Raw genomic sequence first — 24,874 nt, forward strand, 5'->3', positions numbered from 1 at the left:
ACCCCAGGATGACCAAGTATTTAATGGAAGAGAAATGCAGCAGCAAGAGAGTCTGCACACAAGACCCAAGGGGTGTAGGCTGTAGCTAAGCCAATTCACACCAAAAAAAACCCCACATCCCCACACAAATCATAAGGGATTCATTCAAAACCATGGTGGATTTCTCTCTCTTGGAAAAAAAACCAAAACTGGAGGGTGCCTGGAGGAAGGAGGTCAAGTTGAGTTCAAGAGGGAATTAATTCAAGGAAGTTCTGTGAGGTCTCATAGCGAGGAAATCGGGTGATGCTGGTTCCTTCTGGCTTCCAAACCTCCAGATCCAGGAAACAGCTCCAGCCACCATCCTCCCACCAATGCTTCCTCCTCTTTGTTTCTTTCTTTAACCATTCCTTGCAGCCCCTGGAGGTTTCACTGCACCTTGGGTTTTATTTCCCTTCAGCAAGAGGCAGCACTGTGCCTGACCGAGTCCTCACAGGGACATTTGGGGGACTTCTCATATTTGTAAGGGTACTTGTTCCAGCAGCACCCATCCCCCCCTTTAACACAGGCAAATCACCCCAAAAAACCACCCTGTCTAAGGGCTCAAAAGCTTGAATTCCCAGCTTGCACCAAGATTAAAAGCCTGAGTCTATCCAAGGCATAACTGGCTCAGTACCTGCTCCACAGGCTCAATGTCCCCCTCCAGCATCCCAAAGCCAAATCCAGGAGGAATTCCACCATTCCTTCCCATAGAACTCTGAGAGGGCAGCAGCCCAGGGTTCCTCTCTGCTCCCTTTCTGCTTTTCCCCCTTAGCAATACAATAATTTCTGGAGACCAATGTGCAGTTGCATTAAGAAGCAGCTATTAATCCAATCCACTGATTTTTACTGCTGGTTTTGCATTTAAGGCCATGTCCTTCTGATGCTGAGGACAGAGCAGACTGCCTGGCTCATTTCTTATCAAAAGCTGCAGTCAGCCATACCCATGCTGGGCAGCTTATCACTCCCTATCCTCACTGGGACAAAGTGGGAGGTTGTGGATGGTGTAAAAATGTAAAAACAAGGTCAATTCAGAGGTTTCATTAAGTAGTGACCATATTCTTTCCTGTCAAAGAGTGACCAGACTGGCAACCAGCTCCAGGCTTTAGTAAAAAAAGAAAAAGGCAGATAAATTAAAAGGCTTATAAATTCCTAAGCTGAGAAACACAAAGGTCTGGAAGGACTCTGATTCCCATGATGGATTGCTGGAAGATGCCAAACTTCACTCAGAGGAGATGGTCCCTCAGCCCACCCAGCAGCACAGAGGAGCCCCAGCATCAATGCCAACCATGAGCATCCTCCAGGCAGGGTGAAAACTGAGTCAGAGGGACAAAAAAGCTGCAGAAAGCTGAGCAAAGGCATTCCTGGAGGTTTGTGTTTCTGGCAGAAGGTTCAGGTGAGGAACCAGAAGCTTGTTGCCCCCTAACATTTTAATTGCCTCCTTGCAGTTGCTCTGGGTGAGCTCTCTGAGCAAAGAACTGCAAGAACTTAACCTCTATCTTCCTCATTATGTTCACCCTTGGGTTTTTTCCAGCTTCTCAGCCTTTGCTATCCACTTGGGAAATGACCTTTTAATGCAGAGAGTTGTGGGCAGGCAAGTGTTGGACCTGCTTTTAGGGAATTAGTTCATTGACTCCTTTCCCCTTCCAGGAAAACCCCACAGAGACAGATTGTATAACCCTCACTCAGCAACTGAAAGGAACTAAGTGCTTGATAATGCAAGGAAAAGGGGAGCTGAGAGATGCTGTCCCATCCTGCAACATCTCCTCATCCTCCAAACACGATGGCATCAAATTCAGGTGACATTGGGTATCATGGACAAAACCCCCATACACAAGTCAGGCTCAATATATCTCAAGCCAAGAGGGAAGTGGCTTCTGGAAAATGTCATTTTCTCAGTCCCCAGTATAAGATTCCTCTTGTCTAGCTGGAATAAAAGCAAGCCAGGGCTGTGTGTGAGAGCATCTTTCCCCAGTGCCACAGAAGAGCTGAAAATGTCACAGCCCTATTGCCCTCTGACCTCCTGCTTCCCACAGCCCTTCCCAAAACACTCAGCCTCTCTGCCTCTCCCCAGACTGCTTCAACTCTCAGAATATTCCCTCTAAACAACATCATTACCTCTGCACCCCAATTAAATAATAGTTTATTTAGCAAGATCCTCACTTTGTGCTGTTTAATCAGCACCTCCCTTGAGAATTCCTGCAGAGATAACTCAGTGCTTTTATGCCTTGGAGAGGCATAAAAATCCTGAAAAACAGGGCTGGAGGGTAAAATTCTGTCCCTGGAGGTGGGAAGGTGTAGACTTCATCCAAGAAAGTGCCTCTGGTGGTTGCTACCAGCCAGGTTAGAACTCACATCACCATCCCTGCATGTCACCTTGAGCCACCCAGTCACTGTGAAAACAGCCTGCTCAGAAACCCTCTTGCTTTGTCACCTCTCATTCCACCACCTTTTGTGCAGCTTGGCCTTGATTTGCCACCCTGGATCCTTTAGGATCTCCTGCCCCAACTGCTCTGAAACTCAGGGAAAGGCCATGAGGTGCTTCTGAGACACAGCTGGGGACAGGGAGGAACTCAGCACCCAGCAACCCCTCCCAAGGATTTGCAGGAAGAAACCTTCTCCAGGCTCAACCTTGCTCCCTAGGAAGAGCTGAAGGAGCAGGGAATGGCTCAACATCACCTCTGTGCATGGTGTAAGCCTCCCACCAGGCTTCACTTGCTTCCCACTGGCACAGAGTGATGCCCAAATTGGTCCTGGCCAGTGACAAGTCTCAGCAGCAGGTCAAGGCTTGGTGGACTGAACCTGAACCATGTGGTCATCCTTGCTGCAGAGAGAAAGAAAGCCCTTGCTAAGGCCCAAGAGGATTAATAACCTTAATTAAGCCCTGTACCAATCCCATGGCACCACTGGAAGTGGCCTGCACCCAAAAAGAGGGTTTAGGACAATGATTGGATGAGAGGAACAGTTTTTCCACAGGGTAGTTTTTCCTCTTCCACCACAGGTCATCACTGTTTTCTTTTTTTCAGGGGATCCAACAGACACAGTTGGGTGCCCCCCATCCCTCCTTATCTCTGTCCCCCAGCCTGCATCTCATCCATCCCCTTCCCTTTTTCCCAGTACCACCCTTCCTTCCCCATTTATCTCCCTCCCCAAAGCCCAGAGCAGTTCCCCAGTGCACAGCCTGAAACCCCAGCTCTGGCAGCATTTCTGTCTCAAACAGGGAGGGCAAAACCCAGAGCTTGAGGATTCAGGCTCAAGACTTTCTCTATGGGTGCTACCACTTGTCTGAGGACAAAGATCTCCCTTGTCTTCATCTGGTAGGAAGCAGAGTGGGGGGGAGAAGGAGTTTCAAGTAAAGAACTAGAATTTGGGCTTAGCCCAGACCTCTTGCTTTAATTTCTCATGCAAAGCAAAGCATCACTGCCAGGAAGAGCTGCTGATGCTGCCTCAGCCAGCTCCAAAATCTGCTTTGGTCTAGCAAGGAGCAGCCAGTCTCATTTTTAAGTGGATTCACTGAAAAAAAGATGTTTGGGACCCCTTTCCCAGCTCAGGGTGATGCCACAGCTTCTCTCCTTCTGACAGCCTCGAGTGATTAAATTTCTGGCATGGCCATGATGCATCAGGAAGATGTCCCCCAACAAAACCCCTGCCAGGGATCCAACAGCTGCTCCCTCTGCAAAGATCTGGCAAGCAGAGCAGGGCTGGAGGCCAGGGGAAAGCAGGGAGGAAGGGAGAGAGGGAGGACACCCTGCTGGAAAGAATAAAGCTGAGCTGGTTCCAGGAAAGGCTGCAACAAAAGATCATAGAATGCCAGAATGGTTTGGTTTGGAGGGGACTTTAAAAATCATCCAGTTCCAACCCCCCTGCCATGGGCAGGGACCCCTCCCACAGCCCAGGTTGCTCCAAGCCCCATCCAACCTGGGCTGAGACACTGCCAGGGATGGGGCAGCCACAGCTTCCTTGGGCAACCTGGGACAGGGGCTCAGCACCCTCACAGCAAAGAATTTCTTCCTAAAAGCTCAAGTAAATCCCCCCTTCTTCCAGTTTAAGATGCAGGAGTAAGTTGAAGCAAATGACCTAGGAAGGGTTATTCCTGAGCTGCTCCAGCAAAGCCCATCAGCCACCCCCTTTTCTTCCTTGCCTAGAAAAAACCTCAAGCAAGATTGAGGGCACTGAAGTTTGGTTGTTGGGTTTTGTTTTTTTTTTTTAGCCAAAGCAACCTCAGGCTTTGGAACCATGTGTAGGAGCAGAAAGGATGAGGGAGGTTCTGGTTGGGAAGGAAGGGATGCACACACAAGGGATGGGCTGTGTAGGGCTGTGTAAATATACAGGGATGAGATGATGCTTCTGCCAAAGCTCATTCATACATTTCCCATGCAAGTGCTTTGCCTGACAAAGTCAGCTCCTACGTATCCCTTCCCTTCCTGAATCACAGAATCACAGAAAGTTTAGGGTGGAAAAGACCTCCAAGATCATCCAAGTCCAACCTTTGACTCACAGTCTCCTTCAGGACCAGGTCCAAATGCCTTTTAAATGCCTCCAGGGATGCTGACCCCTGGGATGGTGACCCCACCACTGTCCTGGGCCACTCCAATGCCTGGCAACCCTCTCAGATCACCAGCCAGAGCCTTTCTGAGAAACCAAACTTAGTTTTAAGAGCCATTACCTTTTACTTCCACTCCACCCCCTCTGCTCTCACAGCAAAGCTGCAGGCACGATGAGCTTTTGTATTTTATCATGTAGTTTCAGCTGAAATTCTCCCAAACCATGGCCAAGGCCCTGGGAGATAAGAGAGGTGGGTACACACCATCCCCTCCCTGCAGACAGTGTCCTCAATACTGGCAGACTCCACTTCTGGGTCAGAAACTCCCCAAAACAAAACTTGCAAATGCTGGGTGTATCACTCTGCTTCTTCTAAACAAAAATAAATTTTGATTGACTGAGGAAAGATTTGTTGCTTGCAATAGAAAGAGGATGCTGGAGGGACTCGGTGTGGCTTTAATAACCCTACTGTGCAATTCCCACACAAGCAGAGAAATTGATTTGAATTTCATGGTTATTTTGGGCCCTACTGAAGGCTGCATTAAATGGAGAAGCCAGTGATGTTCCTCTGTGAACACACAGTTTATCCCATGCAGATTCCACCAGCTGCTTCCAGCTCTTCCTCCAGAAGCTTTGGGCATTGCTTCATCTGTGGCACCCTGGCTTTTGACACAGGGGTGTAGGGAGAGGACAAGGGCAAATGGTTTCAAATTTGAAGAGGGGAGATTTAGGTTGGATATCAGGATGAAATTCTTTCCTGTGAGGGTGGTGAGACCCTGGAACATGTTGCCCAGAGAAGCTGTGGCTGTCTCATCCCTGGCAGTGTCTCAGCCCAGGTTGGATGGGGCTCGGAGCAACCTGGGCTGTGGAAGGTGTCCCAGCCCATGGCATTGGGAATGGAACTGGATGTCTTTAAGGTCCCTCCCAACTCACATCATTTTATGGAAGAGCCCAAGGCAGGGCAGACGCAAGTCAGACTTCCTCCCACAAGTAGCTCTGTGGGATGCTGGGAGGCTCAGCCCCTCCTACCATACAGAAAGAATCACTTCAGATCCAACCCTCCCTTCACACAAAGCCCTTTTTGTCCATCACACCCCTGGCTGCCCTCACTGGCACAGACACAGCACTGTCCCACAGAATGCCAGAGGAATGGCTGGGCTGCTGGGGGGTGAGAAGGACAACAGCATCCCTGCCACCCTGAAATGCCACCAAGCTGTGTGCAAAGCAGTGTGGGCTGGGCAGCAAGAATTGCAGGCAAGAAGAGAAACCCAGATGTGTTAGAGGCTGTGATGTTGCTCCCTGGGAGGCCTTGATACTTCACAGCATCCCAGACTGCTTTGGATTGGAAGGGACCTTCAAGATCATCCATTCCCAATCCCCCTGCCATGAGCAGGGACACCTCCCACAGCCCAGGGTGCTCCAAGCCCCATCCAACCTGGGCTGAGACACTGCCAGGGATGGGGCAGCCACAACTTTGCTGTTCCAGGGTCTCAGCACCCTCGCTGCAAAGAATTTAATCCTAAAATCTCATCTCAATTTCCCCTTTTCCAGTTTGAAACCATTCCCCTCTCACCCCATCACTCCATGCCCTTACAAAAAGTCCCTCCCCAGCTTTTCTGTAGCCCCTTGAGGTATTGGAAAGTCCTCTAAGGTGTCCTTGGAGTCTTCTCTTCTCTAGGCTGAACAACCCCAACTCTCAGCCTGGCTCCAGAGCAGAGGTCCTCCAGCCCTCTGAGCATCTCTGGGACCTCCTCTGGACTTGGTCCAACAGCTCCATGATCCCAGAACTGGACCCAGCACTGCAGGGAGAGCTCACACAAGACAACTTCATGGTTAACCCCAAGCAGATGGCCATGCCAGGACATACAAATTCTCCAAGACAGAGTCCTCACCCACTGATCTGCATCCTCTGAGGACAGAAGAAGGGGGACAGGCAGCACTGGGGACAGGGAATGATACTGCCAGCCCCTGCCAAGCTTCCTCCTGGGTGTCTCACCAGACACATGCAGAGTACTTCCTGCAGAGGACACCAGTTTTGCACAGAAGAAGAAGGATGGGTTAGACTACCTACCTCCCAAAGACCCCAAACCACTTCACCTACCCAAATTTTATCTTCTTTTCCCTTTCCAAGTGGACCACAAAGAGCACTCAGAGAGAACCATTTGCCCTGCTGGAGCCCCATGCTTGACAAGAGCATTCAACACCAACCTGGCTGCAGAACACCCCTCTATTTTTATGCATGGGGAAACTGAGTCACAGAACAGCATCCTGGACCTAAAGAACAGTCTGGACCTTGGTGCAGCACCTCTTCCCAAAGGCCCAAAATGCCAAACCCAGGCAAATAAAACCTGATGTGGAGAGGAAATGTTGGCTGGGGCTTGGTACCCTTGGTGATGGAGGGGTTACACAGTTTTGGTGATTTCCGAGAGCAGAGATGGTGGTGTCAAGGGGATGGGTGCACTTACTTTTGGCCTCTTCCACTGGATGCCCTGAATCCTTGACTTGTAGAAGAGTGAGTTGTCATTGGCAGGGAAAAGGGGGTCCTCAAAGAGCTGCTTCTGCCTCTGACACTCCTTCTTCAAGGAGGCGTAGCGCTGGTTCTCGTAGGGCTTCACCGAGGAGAACATCCTCCCCTGGGAGGACAGGAAAGCATGAATGAGCAAGGTCTACTCAGGGGTACCCAATTCTCCTCCACAGCACATTTTTAGTCCCAGGAAGCACCTCTTGTCCACTGGAGGAGGGATCAGTGTGCTCCATCACCAAATGAAACTGGCAGGAAAAATCCTGCATCTAAACAAGGAGTGGTGGATGACTCCTCAAAGCTCAAACCTTGCAGATCCCCTGGACATACATCACAGAATTGTTTGGGTTGGAAGGGACCTTCAAGATCCCCCAGTTCCAACACCCCTGCATGGGCAGGGACCCCTCCCACAGCCCAGGTTGCTCCAAGCCCCATCCAACCTGGGCTGAGACATTGCCAGGGATGGGGCAGCCACAGCTTCTTTGGACAACCTGGGCTGGGGTCTCACCATCCTCAAATTCAAAAATTTCTTCCTAATGTCCAACCTCAATCTCCCCTCTCCAAGTTTTAACCCATTTCCCTTCTCCTCTCCCTACCCCACCGTGTCCAAAGCCCTCCCCCAGCTTTCTTGGAGCCCCTTCAGATATTGGAAGGTTGCTCCGAGCTCCCCTGGGAGCCTCCTCTTCTCCAGGCTGAACAACCCCAATCCCTCAGCCTGGCTTCCCAGGGAGGTGCTCAGCCCTCTGAGCATTTGAGTGGCTCCTCTGGACACCTTCCAGGAGCTCTGTGTCCTTCTGATGCTGGGGACTCCAGAACTGGATACAGGACTCCAGGTGGGGCCTCCCATCTGGGATTCCTGTTTTCCCCAGAGTGCCAAACACCACCAAAACAGGCACAGGAGGAGATGACAACTTGTGTGCTGGTTTTTAGTCAACTCATGACTCATTTGATAAAAACACAGCCCTCAGAAGCAAAGGAGATGCCATCCCCTGCAAGCTGGCTTTGCACAGGTTTTATGGGGGGGCAGAGCCCTCTCCAGAGCTCCCCCCAACCACCCAGGCTCAAATCACAGACACACATCTCATCATTTTCAGAGACAGCAGTTTCTCAGTAGGCTTTATCAGGTCTGGTTTTAATTAAAAAAAAAAAAAGGCTTCTTGGCAGAGTGCCACCCATTTCTGGATTAATTATTTGGTCCTGACAAGCCTCTGGCTTCCAGGCAGTGATGGGAATTCAGCAGTTCCAGAAGTCAGCAGGAAACCATTGCCCAAATGCCCCCCCAAGAGAGAGCACATTACCTCTCCATCACCCCTGATGTTTGGTCACTGGGTAGCAACCACTTTGGTCAGGTCCTCATCCCTGCAGGGACGAGTCCCTTTGTCCCCACAGCAGGCACAGGGGAAGAGGGAGGTCTATATTGTTTCCCTTTAGCAAATTGCAGACCTTCCTGCTGAACTCTTTTGCTAAATTTTTTCTGTATTGATTTATAACAGCTCCGTGGAATCCTTCTCTCACCTCCAAATGAGATGTCCTTAAAAAAAAAAGTTGGCCATTAATGACCTTAGTGGGAACACCTCATTTGATTTCCTAAAGAAATGGGGATTTGTGTGTCAGGCAGTGCCAGCTGTGGTCTCCAGCATCACCCATGGCAAAACTAAGGATGTCACATCCAGGTGACAGATGCAACCAAAGAGCTGGCCTGAGCTGGGATGTGTAGGAACCAGCAAGGTGGGTGTGGGGCTCTTTTCCTGACAAACAAGTGATAAAACAAGAGGAAACAGCCTGAAGTTGTGCCAGGGGAGGTCTAGATTAGATATTAGGAAGAATTTCTTCACTGAAAGGGTTATCAGGTCCCAGGCTGCCTGGGAAGTGGTGGAGACCCCATCCCTGGAGGGCTTTCAAAGCTGTGGAGATGTGGTGCTGAGGAGCAGAACCACTGGGTCAATGATGGGCTTGGCAGTGCTGGGTTAATGGTTGGACTGGATGATCTTCAAGGTCTTTTCCAGCCAAAACAATTCCATGATTCTACATGCTCAGTGTGCTGAACATCCACGGGCACTTTCAATCACTGCATGTTGAGGGACAAGGCAATGGTAATGAAGACTGATTGGAAGAAGCTAATCTGGAAATATCCAAAATCCCAGGGATTACAGCACCACTTACAGCTGGGCAGCAGTGTAGGAGCTGGGGCACATCTCTTGCTAATGAATTTCTAGGATTAGCTGAAGGCCAGGAGGGGTCTGAGAGCTACCTCAACACCCTCAGAAGAAACCTCCAAGAGCATCCCCCACCCAGGTTGGTGTCCTGGCAGAGGTGAGAACACTTCTGCAGAGCAGAACTGAGGGGATTTATCAGCCTGATGAGCAGCATCAGAGCTCAAGTGAACCCCAAACCACCCCTTCCTTGGCTCATTGCCAGCTCATGCCCAGCTTTTCATCAACCAACAATGCCCCAGGATCAAAATCTGTATAACACACCAGGTTTGCTCCTTGTAGAAATGCACACAGCCTCTCTGAGCAGTCGGGGAAGGCACCCAGCACCCAGACTGTCTCCAGATCTCCAGGAAAGGAAGAATGTGAAGGACAGGGGAGATGTCCCCAGGGTGGTCCTGGGGACATCTCAGGAGTGAATGAGCTCCTTTGGAATGACCACCAGGTAGGATTTTCCCAATGACAGCACTGGCTGCTACAGAGAGCCCCAGGTAAAGCAGCAGCACTGTGAAAGGTTGGTTGGCAGCTGCCTTCTGCAGGCTCCCACCAGGCTGAGAGCATCCTTCTCTGCTCACACCAACACAGAGATGAACTCCCTGGACTGGTGAATGAGCTGATGGGTGGGAAAGGACATTTCCAGGTGAGGTTGGGCAGAAAGAACCAGGGAGACTTAGGAAGAGAGCCTGGAGAGGAGGGGTAGGAGGGATGGTGCCCTGGTAAATGCCCCACTCGAGTCAAGACAGAAGTTTTGGGTTTGATGCAGGAGATGCTGCACATTCCTCCACAGCCTCTCCCATGGCCCAGGGCTGGCACTTGGCTGCTCATTCATAAAATTACTGCAAGGACAGCTTGGAGCTGTGTTTTCCAATGACCCTTGCAACAGCAGCTTCCAGCAGATGCCCTGGACAATGTCCATCCCTATGAGGACAAGACCGTGGTCCTCCTGGCCAAGGAGCCCAAATTTGCAGCCCAAATTTGCCTGTGGGAACAGGGCCAAACTCCTTACCCTGCCATCCCCACCCCGTGGTGACTGTCACCTCGAGAGCCATCTGTCCTTGCTGCCAGGCTGCTCTCACATCAGAGGCTGGAGGTGGCTTTGAGTTGTAAGGGAAAGGCCAAGCAGAAGGAGCAGGGATACTGTTCAGGATCATTTCTTTTCTTTAAAAAACAAAATAAAACCAAAAAAACCCCAAAATACCACCAAAAAAAATCAACAGCAACAAAAAACAAAACCCCCAAAAACCTACATACACAAAAAAAAAAAAAAAAAAAAAAAAAAGCCAATCCCTAAACACCTTGCAAAAGAATTTAAAAGGAAAGGGCAGGGGGAATGTTCTCAGGGCAGTGTTAAAATTCATTACTCCCTCTAACTTGTATCATTTCATGCTTCCCTGCCACCACCTTAAAATGCTCCAGGGCTGCCTAATTACTCTTTGCTTTCTTCCACCAAGTTAGGGTGCTCCAGGAGCCCAGGAACTGGGTGTTCTCACTCCTGGCTTGAATTAATGACCCTTGGAAGTGTTCCTGTGTGAGCAAGGAGGGGAATCTGCCCTCACAACTCTCAACAGGGCTGAATTTTTGGGAAGAGTGATCTGAGCCCAACCTCAGTTTGGCCATGAAGGAGTTAAAGAGGAAACTATTTTGCTGGAGGACAAAGCCAGATTTATGACTCAGGGTTGTTGTGGGCTCCCCCTTTTCACCTCCAGCATCTCTCAGGCTCCTTCCAGCTGGTAATGATCACTTTCCCCAGCTCTGCAACAGGGAAAAAAGGATTGAAAGTGCTCAGGACCAAACACTTGTTGGAAAACTCTTCCTTCCACCCCCACAAACCTCATCCTTTCCTCTGGGCTCACTGCACTTGCATCATCCACAGCCAGGAAGGAGCAAAGGGCTCCTTGCTTGGGGATCCTGGAACTGTCTGCCCTGAGGTCAGACAAAACACTTTGTCCTTAGGGGATAGGATCTGCTTGACCTGTTTTCCAGCTCTGTTCTCACTAAACTGGAGACATTTTCCATATCAGAGTGCAAAGGCATAGGATGGGCCAAGAAGACAACGTAGGAAAACAAGGAATGTGGTTGCTCAAACCCCAACCCCTTGTAGATGGGGGCCATCTACAACCTGGCAGCCCACTAGCAGGGTGTTCAGAGCTGCCAGGCTTTTGGTAAAAATGTTATTAAAATAATTTTCTTCCAGTCTCCTTGGGTGTCCTATTGACAGGCTCCTGCCTACCAACACAGAAGTGCAGCTCAGTGGAGGAAACTCTGCCAACAAAAGGACACAGGAAAGATGCAGTTAAACAGCAAGTCACTCTCTACACCCACCACAAGACACATCCTCCATTCCTCTTACCCAACATCTCTGTGAACAAAGAAAACCCTCAAAAAATGGGCTACAAAGTGGCAGTCCCATTGCAAGTCCATCAGGACCAGCAGCATGTGGTCCCTGGAAGGTCTGAGCTGCATTCCCAAAGCTCTTCCCTTGCTCCTACCTGGGTATCCACCACAGCTTTGCTCTGAACTCCAAGTGGCATGGCCCAGAGCCAGCAGCACTGCCCACATCCTGCATTAGCAGTGTCCCCAAGGACTGGAAGGTGAGGCCACACTGATGCAAGCTGGCAAACCAAACATTATTTCTCCTGAAAGTGACTGCGGTTTACAAGGGGAGACAATTCCTATGGGAAGTCACAGGTAGTTCATCTCCAGATGTTGCTGAGCAGATGTTGCTGGGTGTCTTTCCAGCTAAAAGCAGCTGCTTTAGCCAAAATGCAGATTTCTGAGCATGTACAGGGGATACTCACTGAAAGAAAAACTACTGGAGAACGGAAGACCAAATGTTCCTTGCTGGCTTTTATCTCTCTGCTTTATCTTGTTGTATCTCTGCTCTCATCTAAGAGCTAAAAGCTTCACTGGGCCAAAGGTGAAACAGCCATTTGTGTTCTTAATTACACTCACATCAAGCACTGATTTTTGTCAGTGATTTGCAGGGGGGCTGAATCTGGACACCTGAACACAGAGGGTTAACCTTGTGTGAGTGCACATGGGGATGAACTGTCCCCCCTCCAAAAACTTGGAGTGGATTTAGCCTGGAAAAAATCCTGATGGTTTAAGGGTTGTTTGTTCTGAATGAGTAAACCCACAGCTATGTAGCCAGGTGGCCAAGAAGAGACCACCAGCATCCTGGCTTGTATCAGCACTGGTGTGGCCACCAGGACTGGTGTAGGGCTTGGCCCTGGTGTTTGGCCCTGGGGAGGCTGCACCTCAAATTCTGGGGTCAGTATTGGGTCCCTCATGACAAGAAGGACATTGAGGGGCTGGAGTGTGTCCAGAGAAGAGGAATGGAGCTGGGGAAGGGTCTGGAGCAGAAATCTGAGCAGGAGCAGCTGAGGGAGCTGGGGGTGTTCAGCCTGGAGAAAAGAAGGCTGATCCTTCTGGATCTCTGCAACTCCCCGAGAGGAGGTTGTAGTGATGGGGTTCAGTCTCTTCTCCCAAGGAACAAGCAATAGAACAAGAGGAAACAGCCCCAAGTTGTGCCAGGGGAGGTTTAGACCGGATATAAGGAGAAAATTCTCCACTGGAAGAGTTGTCAGGTTCTGGAACAGGCTGCCCATGGAGGTAGTTGAATCAGCATCCTTGGAGGTGTTTAAAAGCCATGAAGAGGTGGTGCTGAGGGACATGGTTTAGCTGCTCACTAGAGGTAGGTTAGTGGTTGAGCTTTATGATTTTAAAGGTCTTTTCTAACCAGAATGATTTTATGATTCTATTAGACATCTTTTTGCAAGCATTATGACCCATGCTCCCTGATGACATCTCCTCCTCCTCCGTGGAGTGGGAGAAAGCATCCCCCTCCACCTACCTGGGTCCTGATCCCTTCTATAAAGCACTCTGAAAGCTGCAGAGGAAGTTGCTAATAGCTGCCTATTACTGCAAAAAACACAAGAAAAAAGTAATCTTTCATTTAAAAGATTGCATTTGCAATCAGCCAGCATTTGGAGGCTGTTTCCAGCAATGCATGGTGATCTTTATCACATTTGCTTTATTCTGTTTTTTTCCCTCCCAAACATTGCTCCTTTATTCCTTAACCCTAAGAAGACAGCACAGGGAGAGACACAGCTGGCCAGTGTGCAGCTGCAGAGTTCAGATATAGGATTTTTTTTCCTGGGAAGGATGGGGTTAACAGGAGGGTTTGGGCATCCTTGGACACCCCATCTCCTGCTGGAGCCAGCCGGGTGTGATGGCCAGGAGCTCCCTTTCCCTTGGATAACTCCCACTGGGGACACCTCTGGAGTTCCTCATTCCTTGCAGAGCTGAGTCACCCTTTGCAAACGGGAGCTGCAGGAAGAAAGGACAGCCCTGCACTGTCAACACTTTAATAACCTTGTGTTGGTGACAAGTTGTGCCTGGCAAGAGGGTTGCACGCAAATCGTGGCACCAGCCAGCCTGGCCCTTCTGCTCAACACAGACAGTGAGGTCAGGTGGGACCAGGACATATGTCTGAAGGCATCCTGGCACAGGCAGGAGAAACAAGCTCAGAGCAAAGCTGATGGCAGCAGCATCTCCCACCAGGACTGGCAAACTTAGGAGGTCAGAGAGATGCAGGAGGAGCAGGGACAGGGGTGGGAGAAAAGCAGAAGGAGAGAGCAGAAGGACAGACCCAAAAGCAGCTGAAAGGAGAAGGCTGTTACTTGTCTCCATGCAGGCAGCTTTGGACAAAAGAACAGAGAGGAATTGAAAATGTTCAAATCTGGGTCTAGCTCATCCCAATCCACTCATGGTTTGGGGAGACTTTAGGGGCTCAGTTTTGGGTACCCCCCAAACAAGTCCCCAGGTGCTATTCAAGCATGTTATGTTAGGCTTGTTCAGCCTCTCAGCACCTGAAGGAGCTACAGAAAAGTTGGGGAGGGATTTTTCACAAGGACATGGAGTGACAGGGTGAAGAGGAATGATTTCCAACTAGAAAAGGGGAGATTTAGAATAGATATGAGGGAGAAAATCTTTGCTGTGAGGATGGTGAGACGCTGAAACAGGTTGCCCAGAGAAGCTGTGGCTGCCCCATCCCTTCCAACTCAAACCATTCTGATTCTGTGATTGTTCTCCAGGCCATAACAGGGTTAAAAACCTTTGTAGCTCATCAGAAGAAAGGTGAGTTAATAGGTTTGGCCAGTGCTCAGCCCCTGGAGACATACCCCAGCACCCTGGCCATGACCCTGGTTAATAATTGCAAGGAGCAGCACAGGGCACCAGCACCAACAAATCACTCCTGCTCTCACTCAGGAGCCCTGGAGTTTCCTCCCCAAAACAACCTTTCTGACAGCAAGAACCTTTACCAGGGCTCTCCTGGGTTTCTACACAAGCAGCCAAAGCCAGGACTGAGTAGCACAAGGGTGTGGGGCTGGCACCATCAAACGAGGTCTGTGTTCAATCCCAGCATGGCTCTCACAGAGGTTTTCAAGCACAGGACAAACACATCCTAAGGAAACGCAGGGTTGCAGATGTAGAACAGAGCCACCTCTATCTATGGAGACACCCAGACCTTCTGTGTCCCAACAGAGCTGTCATCCTACATGTGCATCCTTCTGAACACAGACCACCAGCCCCATGAGGTATGAGGAGTGCTGGGGCCTCCTCAGCATCCATTTTAATAACTGTTTGTATTAAGAATTTTTTAAAGATAATTTTAAAAAGATGATGCTCTCTCTGCAAGAGTGGACAGAACACACATTTCTATTATTTATTCAGGGCTTCTAATGGAATGTCTGGACCAGCTTCTTTTAAATCCTGTCACACTGACTCCACTGGAAGCCTCGCACCACATCAACACCCTGGCAGTGGTTTTCTTGCCAGCTGGGCAAAAACATTGGAGTCTAAAGACAGACCTGTACCTCTGTGACATGGCTAGAGGAGAGGACAGAAGAGTCACAGAGCATTGCTTGACGCAGCCCAGGAAGCTTTTTTTTTTTTTTTTTGGCTGTTCTGGGTGACAAGGATGTCTGCTTAAGAGGTTTGGGTAAGCAGAAAATTCATTCAGAAAACTCATCATTAGCACAGATAAATTGCAGCACGTCTCCATGCAAATGCTCTGCCTTCAGTAGCTTCTGCAGCCTCTGGGATAATTAAAGCAATTGAACTTCAGAAGATGAAGAGCTTCGTGCCCAAGGAGCAGAAGAGATAACGGGGCTGCAGCTGCTCTGGAGGAGACTGAGTCAAGGGAGATGGATCCTACAGGACCAGAGAACAGGATCATGGAACCCCAAACTAGTTTGGGTGGGAAGGGGCCTTAAAAATCATCAAGTCCCAACCCTGCTGACACAGGCAGGGACACCTCCCACCAGCCCAGGTCACTCCAAGTCCCCTTCACTCTGGACTTCAAACCTCCAGTAATGGGGCAGGCACAGCTTCTCCAGGGAACTTTGGCCAGGGTTCCACCACCCTCACACTGAAGAATTTCTTCCTAACATGTCATCAAAATCTCCCCTCTTCCAGTCTAAAGCCATTGAATCCAAGCCAAAACATGACCAGTGAGCTCAAACCCCTGCTGCTCTCACTGCAACTCCAACCTCCAGTTTGGAGGCAAAATCCCAAATCCCTGCTCCTCTGAGAGCATCCACTGCCCTATGGCACTCACACTCCTGGGGCTGCTCCTAAGGGACAACCCTCAGGGGGATTACAGGCATCATAAGCAGCAAAACCCCTACAAAGACACCATAAAGAAGCAACCATCCACTTAAATCAAAAGATTTCTTCCTGAGGAGGAACTTCCCTCTTCTGAAGCTCTCTTGCTCTGCTGCTGCCCAGCACAGCTGGTGCTTGCTCCTGCCATCACTCCTGGCAGCAGGATCCATCATCTTTGCTCTTACTCCAACAAAAATATCTGGTACTGGTCCCGTGTCTGTCTGGAAACTCTGCCCAAAGCTGAAGCAGGCACCAGGTGAGCTGCAGGAGGTGGCTCAGGGCACGTTATCACAGCAGGGTTAACGTGGAGCAGGGGAACACAGAGCAAGGCTGGATGGAGGACAGCAGCTCCAGGCTGGGAATGAAGCCTCTGCACCCTCTCCCAACAAGGAAACCCTCCCTCCTTATCTCTGTAGACCTCCTTATCTCTGTAGACACCCTCATGCTGCACAAACTTTGTGCAGTTTGCACTGCAGCTTTTACCAATGCAAGTCCAGAGACCTCACCTCCCTTCACCACCCTGGAGCAATCCTTACTCAGTGTTTACACATGCTCAGACAACTGGTAGGACCAGCTCTGCAAGGCCTTCAGAGCAGCAAGCTTGCAAAAACTTTGTGGGAAGCTCTTGCTTACCAAGGTGTGGCTTGCAAAAAAATAAACCAACCCAACTCCAAAGCCTGAGCAACAACCTGGGGCTCTTTCCTCTCTAAAGAGGGACTGGGGGCAATGGTGGAGCTGGTCAGGATGGAATCAACCTTCAACCAGACCCATCTGCATCTTTCTTCTTCATGGAGGGACTGAGGGAAATGGTGGAGAAGGTCAGGATGGAGTCAACCATCAACCAGACCCATCTGCATCTTTCTTCTTCATGGAGGGACTGGGGCAATAGTGGAGAAGGTCAGGATGGAATCAACCATCAACCAGACCCATCTGCATCTTTCTTCTTCATGGAGGGGCTGGGGGCAATGGTAGAACAGATCAGGATGGAGTCAACCAGAGCTACCTGCATCCTGCACAAAGGAACAGGGAACCTTCAACAAGTAGGAACACAACGTAAGGTGGGATGCAGGGTGCTCACTGCAAGGGTGGGATGTGTTTTCTCACCCAGGGAATACAACTCTAGGAATTATCTAGAGATCTAACAAAAAAGCCCAAACCCAGCAATTAGAAGAAAAACATGGGTTGAGGAATTAATCTTGATTTAAGTGAAGGCCAGGCAGGAGCAGTAACCTGTCCTTTTTCACCCAGCTATCAGACAAACCTGCTGCCTGTCATGTTGTAACTCAATTAAAAGAAATTTTTCTGTGGTAAAACCTTAGCCCTGCTGCAATCTTGCCTGATAACTTAAGGCCAGGTTATGGGATAAACCTTCAATGAATAAAGCAGGGGTGAGGATGATGGAATAAACCACGGAGATGATTCGTCCCATGAGCTAAAGGAGATCCCTGTGTGGCTGGGAGAAGAAGCCCCCTCCCAGGCATCATTTCAGAGCTCCCTGCTGAGGTTTCCAGCCTCCCAGGGACAGGCAAGGTTAAGGGGGTCAGGAGCTGACAGTTCCCTTTCTCCACAACCTACATCCACGACTGTTTGGAACTGCAGGACACGGGAGAGCAGAGATGATGCTCAGATGGGTGATGGGAGGACTAAAATTGGTCATTTTTGGACAAGGGCAAAGCAAGGGGCAGGGAGAGCTTTTCTGTGCTGGAGGAGTCTTTTAAGGTAAAATGCATCAAAATGTTATTGAATTGGGATGTACTCCTTGGAGAACATGAAAGATGCCTGCGGGATGCACGAGCTGGAGGGGATGAGGAGCTCAGCCCAAGCTCCTCTGAAGGGCTGGATCAGGCCCAAAGGAGTGAGTTTGCTGACCTACATGCTGCAAACCCCTTCAGGCTCCCAGCACGGCTTTGCAGGGGTATCATCTGTCAAGATCCAGCACAGGAAGATCCCCAAAGCCCAAAAATCTGCAGTATTGGCTGAAAACTGATGGCCTTGTGCAGAAAGGCAAAAGCTGTTGAAGCTTCTCTGGTCCCAGAACTGGAAGGACTTTTTTTATTTTCCAGAGGGTGTGAAAAACTCAATGGCAACCATTCCTCCTTCCACCACAACCTCAAGAAGTCACCCTTACACTGAGGCACCAGAATGAGGGCATTTCCAAGACCATGAGCTAATTTAGCAAGAACCTCCCAGGGATGAAAAAGCCCCGTGGTGCAAAGGGGAGAGCTGAGAGCACGGGAAGGGTTAATGCTGAAGCCAGAGAGATGCTCCACTGGTGAAAGAAAAAGAGCTCCCATGAAGCCAGTGGGGCTGTCTCCCTTTTCTGCAGCCCAGAGCCTGGCCCTTTCTCCCTGGGTAATCAAGTGGAAGTGAGCAGAGATGGAGTAATTGCCACACCTCATTCTCTATCCCTGCCCCTGCCCCTGGGCCAGGAGATGGAGGGACACCTAAACAGGTCACTTGGAGCCTTTGCACTCCATGGGCAGCTCAGAAGAGCAAAAAGATAGCAGGAAATAGGAAGACAGCAGCAAATAAATGGTACCCAAGTATGGTCCATGGGCAAATGATGATGGATGCCTCTCTATGGGCTGAAACCCTCCTGCAGGTATGGAAGAGGTTTCAGCTCCAGACAGCTGCAGATAAAGGAGGTGACATCTCTAGAAAGGATGGAGGGAGGGAGTGTCTCTCATCCCAGCCTTCAAGGCACAGCTGCATCCTTCTCCTTTACCAGATAATAACTTGCTGCTGCCCTGCTTGGAGTAAGTGTTATGAGAAGGGTCTTGGCACCTCTGGATGAGCCCAAATGATTTGGTAATGAATGCACAAGCATGAACAGATTTAGAGGCTGCACCCGTTCTTCGTCTCATCATATCCCAGCACAAATGCTGCCTAAATCTCCTCTTGGGATCAGATCCAAAGCCTTCTTAAAGCATCGATGCTTTGTTATTAATCTGTGCAGCAACCAGGGAAAGAAGAGCTGGATTAGATTTTTATTATTATTATTATTACTTTATTATTTTTTTCTGAGGCAAAATCAAAGAGAAAAAATTAGCTTGGTGACATGGCTGGGTTTTATCTTCCTGGTCTGGTGGAGAGACCCACTCAGCCCTTCCCAAAGGAGATACCAGGACAAGGGGTCTGGATGAGGGAATCTTGACTTCCTACCTCGACAAGCCCCAAACCCTCTTTCCATCACAGGCAAGCACCCCAGAAGAGATGTGATGAGCCCTAATTAACACTCCCCACCCTCCTCTGATGAGATGCAGATGCAGAGCCTCCCAAGCTAATGAATTCACACCAATTTGTCCCCCTCACCAAGGCAAACCAGCTCTTCAGCCTCCTTGGTTGTTCACCCCTTGGATGTATTTATAGGCAGCAAGCACATCCTCTCTCTGCCTTTGTTTTCCTGGGCTTTTATAGCCTCCAGGATAAAAGCTCTCCATCCCTCTGCTCAGCCTGGGAGCCCTGTTTTCCTGCACCTGCTCCAGGCTGAGTTAATCCCTCTCAAGCACCAGATCTCCCAGCCTGGTCCTTCCACATTAACTCTTCCCTACCCTTGTTGCACCCACACCCTTTGCCTGGTTCCCTTCTCCTTTTTGCCACCCACCCCAAGGCACCCACGGCCAAAACAGCCCCCACCCTGCTTCAACCCCCAAACGTAGCACAAAATCCAGACAGCACCTGGTGAATGTCCTAGAGGACATCCCCACCCTCCTGCAACTCATCCTTGAGGGAAGCTGCTTCCCTTTGGCTGAGCATCTCACCCACCCCATAGGGATGGTGCTACCTTGGGTTTGCAGGTAAATATTGGCATGGAAAATGAGAATGAGCTCTGGTCTTCCTTTTAAAGGATTTAAACAGATCTAAACTCTCCTGCATGGGGTTAATGTGGTGTCCTTTGCCATCTCCCCTAGGGCTCAGCAGAAGTCTTCTCTGCTGATGCACTCCCACATGCACCAAGTGTATCAAGCCCCATCAGATAAAGGAGACCTGAATCAGCAGCTTTTGCCTAAAAATGAGATCAAATTTATAGGTGAGTCCAACACAGCCCCTGGGTTTCCACCTCCCTCAATCCTGGGGGCTTTATGGTGCTCATGGTGGTTGTCCACATGCACCTATCCCCAGCTGAAAGGGGTCCCTTGAACAGACCCCACAGCAGCTGAGCAAGGATTTTGTGGGGCTGATGGCTTAAGGCATTTCTTGCCAGAACAAGGAAGGACTGGAAGGGTTGGTGGCAGAGTCTGGGTCATGTCACTTTGCTCCCTTTTTGATGTGTCACCCCTTTATGGGCAGGATCCTGGCCTCTCTGTGTCACCCAGGGTGTCCCTTGGCCATGGCAAAAGGGGTTTGATTCCTACTCTGAGCAGAGGTGGCTACAACAACCCCCACTGCCTTCCTCAAAACCTGCTCTGCCTTTCACTGCTGATCCTTGATCCTCAAACTCTTGCTGCCAGTGAGGAAGCTTTTCCCAACCAATTCCTGGCACAAGGCTCCTTCCTGGCAGAGCCCCAGGGGCTGGGAGCCAACCCCCACCCCCACAGCAATGTTTGTACACACACACACACCCTGCAGAGGTTGTGTGTAGGGGGGTTTAGATCCTCACATCCAGCTCCTAAAGGGTGGAGATTCCTTGGAAGAGCATCCTTCAGTCTCTCTTGGGTTCTACAATGCCTGGGCTGGAGCTGAGCCCCAGGGCTGGAGCTTTGCCCTGGGAAGGGCAGAGAGGGAATGGCTGAGCAGCAAGACAGATGTCCCTCTAGAAAGATGTCACACTGAGCAGGACCTAAGTGGGGAGCACCCAGAGCAGCCCCCAGCTCCTCCAGCCATGGTTGGCTCTGCTGCTTTTCCTCCTCCTCAGTTCTGGCAGCTCCAAGGATGCTCCCAACAGGTGATGCCTGCATCCCTAAGCTTGTCCTTTCTCAGTTCACTACTGAGCATCATGACCCCAAACAGGTTCCCTGCATCTGCCTTGGGCTGCCCACCACCTACGTGGAGAGTATGGGGTGGGAAATGCTGCTGCAGGGCCCCTGTGTTGCCCTTACCTCAGTATAACCCCAGTTCAGCACGACTGGGCACCAGTTTGAGACTGGGAAGAGGATCCAAACCGTCTAAGATGTGAGAATGGATGGATGGATGGATGGATGGATGGATGGAGAGGAAAGGCACCCCAGGGAAAGTCTGCAGCATGGTCCTCTCTGGATGCAGCAAGAAAAGCAGCTGATATTTTCACAGCATCCTCCACTACCCCTTGTGCTTGCTGCCCTCCTTTCACCTCCATTTGCCACGTCTGCCCTCACTCCCCACCAAGTTTGGGAGCATCAGGCAGCATCCAGATAGAAACGTGATTAAATCAGTAACACAGAATTGGTAATAAACCCCAGCATCACACGTGGGTGGATCTGCAGGGCCAGGCAAGCAGCTTGGGCTCACTGGGGCAGAAAGCAAAGGACAGAGGACCAGAGCTACTTCTGATGGGACAACCACTGCTAGAAAGCACCAGGCTGGTTTCTCAGCTCCAAAGTAACATTTTTCAGGGCAGAAAGAAAGGGACAGTGCCTCCCACCCGCTAGGAAACAAGAATTCCAGTTTCATATTCCTGGCTGGAAATCATGGAAATCCATCAGTCCCCTGTGCCCAGCAGCAGCCTGGGCTGCCCTGGGGGTAGGAGCTCTCTCTTGCTTCATTTCCATCCGACTTACTAAAAGCCCTTGGGTTTGTCCCAAAAAACCGGAACAAAGAAGAAAACTGAAACCTCCGATTGATTTCTTTCTTTTTTTTTTTTTTTTTTTTTTTTTCCTCCAGTGTAGAAATCCTGCTCTCCAGCCAGCTCCGAGGCCTCCTTGCTGAAAGTTTCTGTCCAGCTTGGGCTCCCCCAGCCCAGCCTGGGAGCAGCTGCGGGGTTTTAAGTACCCAAGGAGGGGACTCAGAGCTGCACCGACCCCAAACACCTCCTATTCCAGCATCCCCCAAAACCAAACCTCAGGCCAGCGCTCGCTAAAGGCAGGGACAGCAACACCAGAGCCGGGCAGGAGCTGCCTCGCTTTTGGGCTTTTTTTTTTTTTTTTTTCCCCTAAAATTATTTTACATCCTCACAGGGTTTTACAACACAACCTTTTAGACCATTTTCAACATGCTCACACACACACAAAGCCACAGGTGCCCTGAGCATCCCCCGAGGGGGTGGCTGGACCCCGGGGTAGGGTTCGGAACCGCCTCCCCACCGACGGAGAAGCAGCGGGGGGTGGGTGGATGGGTGGGATGGGGTAGGGAAAAGCTTCCCCCCTCCCTTTCTGTCTCTCTCCCCAGGGTTAGGACTGATCTTACCTGCTGGTTGCCGGTACCAGATGCCGGTACCGCGGCTCCGGGCGAGCTCCTGCCCGCAGCGCTTCGCCTCCTGCCCGCCCCTTGCCCCAAGCACCGCCCCGACGGGGCGGGCAGCGGCCGCGCCTGCGCTGGGACCGCATCGGGAACCGGTACCGGGAACCAAAAGGGAAAGAGGTGCCAGGGAATAATGGAAAAAAAACCCAAACAAAACAACACAAAAGTAAGAAAGAAAAAGAAGAAGAGCGGGAATGGCTTCCCTTCCCTGATGGGAATTGGGTTCGGTAGCTGGGAATTCGGTTTGGTACCGCCCGAAATGCGAGCGGGCATCGGTTGGCACTGATCCAGGGAGCTTCGCCCAGGGACTGGGAGAGCAGTGTGGTTGAACCCACTGGGAACTGGGATTTAGGATGGGGTTAAGGCACTAAAACCTGGGATCATCTAGGAAGTGGATCCGTCAGCGGGAAGGGGAGGGAGGAACTGGCACCACCCCGATGGGAAATTGGGATGGGGTTGCCCAGGCACCGGTACACCCGGCTGGGTCCTGGAAGCTGGGACCAGTGGCTGGATCAGCTGCCACCACGACCTCCAGGCACTGGCACTTGGACCAGCGTCACCTTGGCACTGGGGACTGGGATAAGGTCCCACTGGCTCTGCTTGGGTCCCAAGACTGGGCAAACTGGGGCACTGGGGACTGGGATAAGATCCCAGTGGCTCTGCTTGGGTCCCAAGACTGGGCAAACTGGGGCACTGTGCCTGGGCCAGCCAGGCATCAGGCAGCTGGAGTGCATTGGGACATCACCCATGGAGGGTGCAGGAGTCACCAGGGGTGACAGGACTTGGGTGCCAAGGGGACATCCTCCCATCAGCAATGGTGTGGGGCTTGAAGAGGATGTGATTTCCAGCCTGAGATCAAAGTTATTTCCCTTTCCTGTTTTGCAAGAGGGAAACTGAGGCACTGGGGAGGGGGGATCAGAAGCTGGGGGGGAAGGGGGCACATCCATGGAGGTGGATGTGGAATGGGTGTCGTGGGACAAGGTGGCAATGCCAGCTGTGACCCCACAGTGGAAAATGGACTTTCCCAGCTCATAAATACCCAAGAGGGAAAAAATCATAGAATCATAGAATCATAGAATTGGCTGGGTTGGAAGGGACCTCAGAGATCATCGAGTCCAACCCTTGAACCACCGTTGCAGTTGCTAGACCATGGCACTGAGTGCCACATCCAGTCTCTTTTGAAATATCTCCAGACACGGAGAATCCACCCCTTCCCTGGGCAGCCCATTCCAATGCCTGATCACTCTCTCCGTAAAGAAATTCTTTCTAATCTCCAACCTAAACCTCCCCTGGCACAACTTGAGACCATGGCCTCTTGTCTTGTTGAAAGTCATCTGGCAAAAGAGACCAACCCCCCCCTGGCTCCAACCTCCTTTCAGGGAGTTGTAGACAGCAATGAGGTCTCCCCTGAGCCTCCTCTTCTCCAGCCTCAACACCCCCAGCTCCCTCAGCCTCTCCTCATAGGGTCTGTGCTCGAGTCCCTTCACCAGCCTGGTTGCCCTCCTTTGGACCCGCTCCAGGACCTCAATCTCCTTCCTAAACTGAGGGGCCCAGAACTGGACACAGGACTCAAGCTGTGGCCTCACCAGAACTGAGTACAGGGGCAGAATCCCTTCCCTGGACCTGCTGGCCACGCTGTTCCTGATCCAGGCCAGGATGCCATTGACCTTCTTGGCCACCTGGGCACACTGCTGGCTCCTCTTCAGCTTCCTGTCAATCCAGACTCCCAGGTCCCTTTCTGCCTGGCTGGTCTCAGCCACTCTGTGCCCAGCCGGGAGCTCCCCATGGGGTTGTTGTGGCCAAAGTGCAGGACCCGGCACTTGGCCGTGTTAAACCTCATCCCATTGGGATCAGCCCAACTCTCCAGTCTGTCCAGGTCCCTCTGCAGAGCCCTCCTGCCTTCCAGCTGATCCACACTTCCCCCAGCGTAGTGTCATCTGCGAATTTGCTGATGATGGACTCAATCCCCTCATCTAAATCATCAATGAAGATATTGAACAGAACCGGGCCCAACACTGATCCCTGAGGGACACCACTAGTGACCGGCCGCCAACTGGATGCAGCCCCGTTCAGCACCACTCTCTGGGCCCGGCCCTCCAGCCAGTTCCTAACCCAGCACAGGGTGCTCCTGTCCAAGCTGTGGGCTTGGACATGACCCACCCAAAAGTGCAGCCCCCCAAGGTAGGAAGGAGCCAGGGGGGGTTTACAGCCCCTCTTGACACAGGGTCTTCATTGGCAGAGTTCTGGGTTTGCCATAAATTAGGCCCAAAAGAGATGGTGAGAGGAGAGCAATGAAAGAAAACGTCTGTGAGGGATGAGATTAAACTTCTCCTGCTCAAAATTAGGAGCAATCAGGCTCTTCTAGACAACAGAAAAGACAGAGTGAGAGCTCGAGGACATCTGCTTCCCATATTTGCAGTAATGCAGTGAAATTTTGCTGATAAAATTAGAAAAGAGGCCACGGCTGGAGCAGCACTGACCTGGCAGGAGCTCCTCTTCCCACTGAGGTGTCACCTGGAGCTCTACGTGGTCACCATGGATC

General features: G+C 50.9%; 1 protein-coding gene across 2 annotated transcripts in view; it reads right to left on the reverse strand.

The window, feature by feature from the left end:
• The window catches only part of CAPN5 (calpain 5), a 60,271-nt gene extending 37,893 nt beyond the window's left edge, over positions 1–22,378 (reverse strand). For both annotated transcript variants that reach the window (XM_030466558.1, XM_030466548.1), the window contains exons 1-2: positions 22,279–22,378; positions 7,023–7,190 (exon numbers count right to left, since the gene is read on the reverse strand). In XM_030466558.1, coding sequence (XP_030322418.1) covers positions 7,023–7,184 — 162 coding nt within the window. In that variant the 5' untranslated portion in view covers positions 7,185–7,190; positions 22,279–22,378. The remainder of the gene's footprint in view (positions 1–7,022; positions 7,191–22,278) is intronic.
• Positions 22,379–24,874: the final 2,496 nt, after the last annotated feature.

Source organism: Calypte anna, chromosome 1 (assembly GCF_003957555.1).
Source record: "Calypte anna isolate BGI_N300 chromosome 1, bCalAnn1_v1.p, whole genome shotgun sequence".
Lineage (NCBI taxonomy): Eukaryota > Metazoa > Chordata > Aves > Apodiformes > Trochilidae > Calypte > Calypte anna.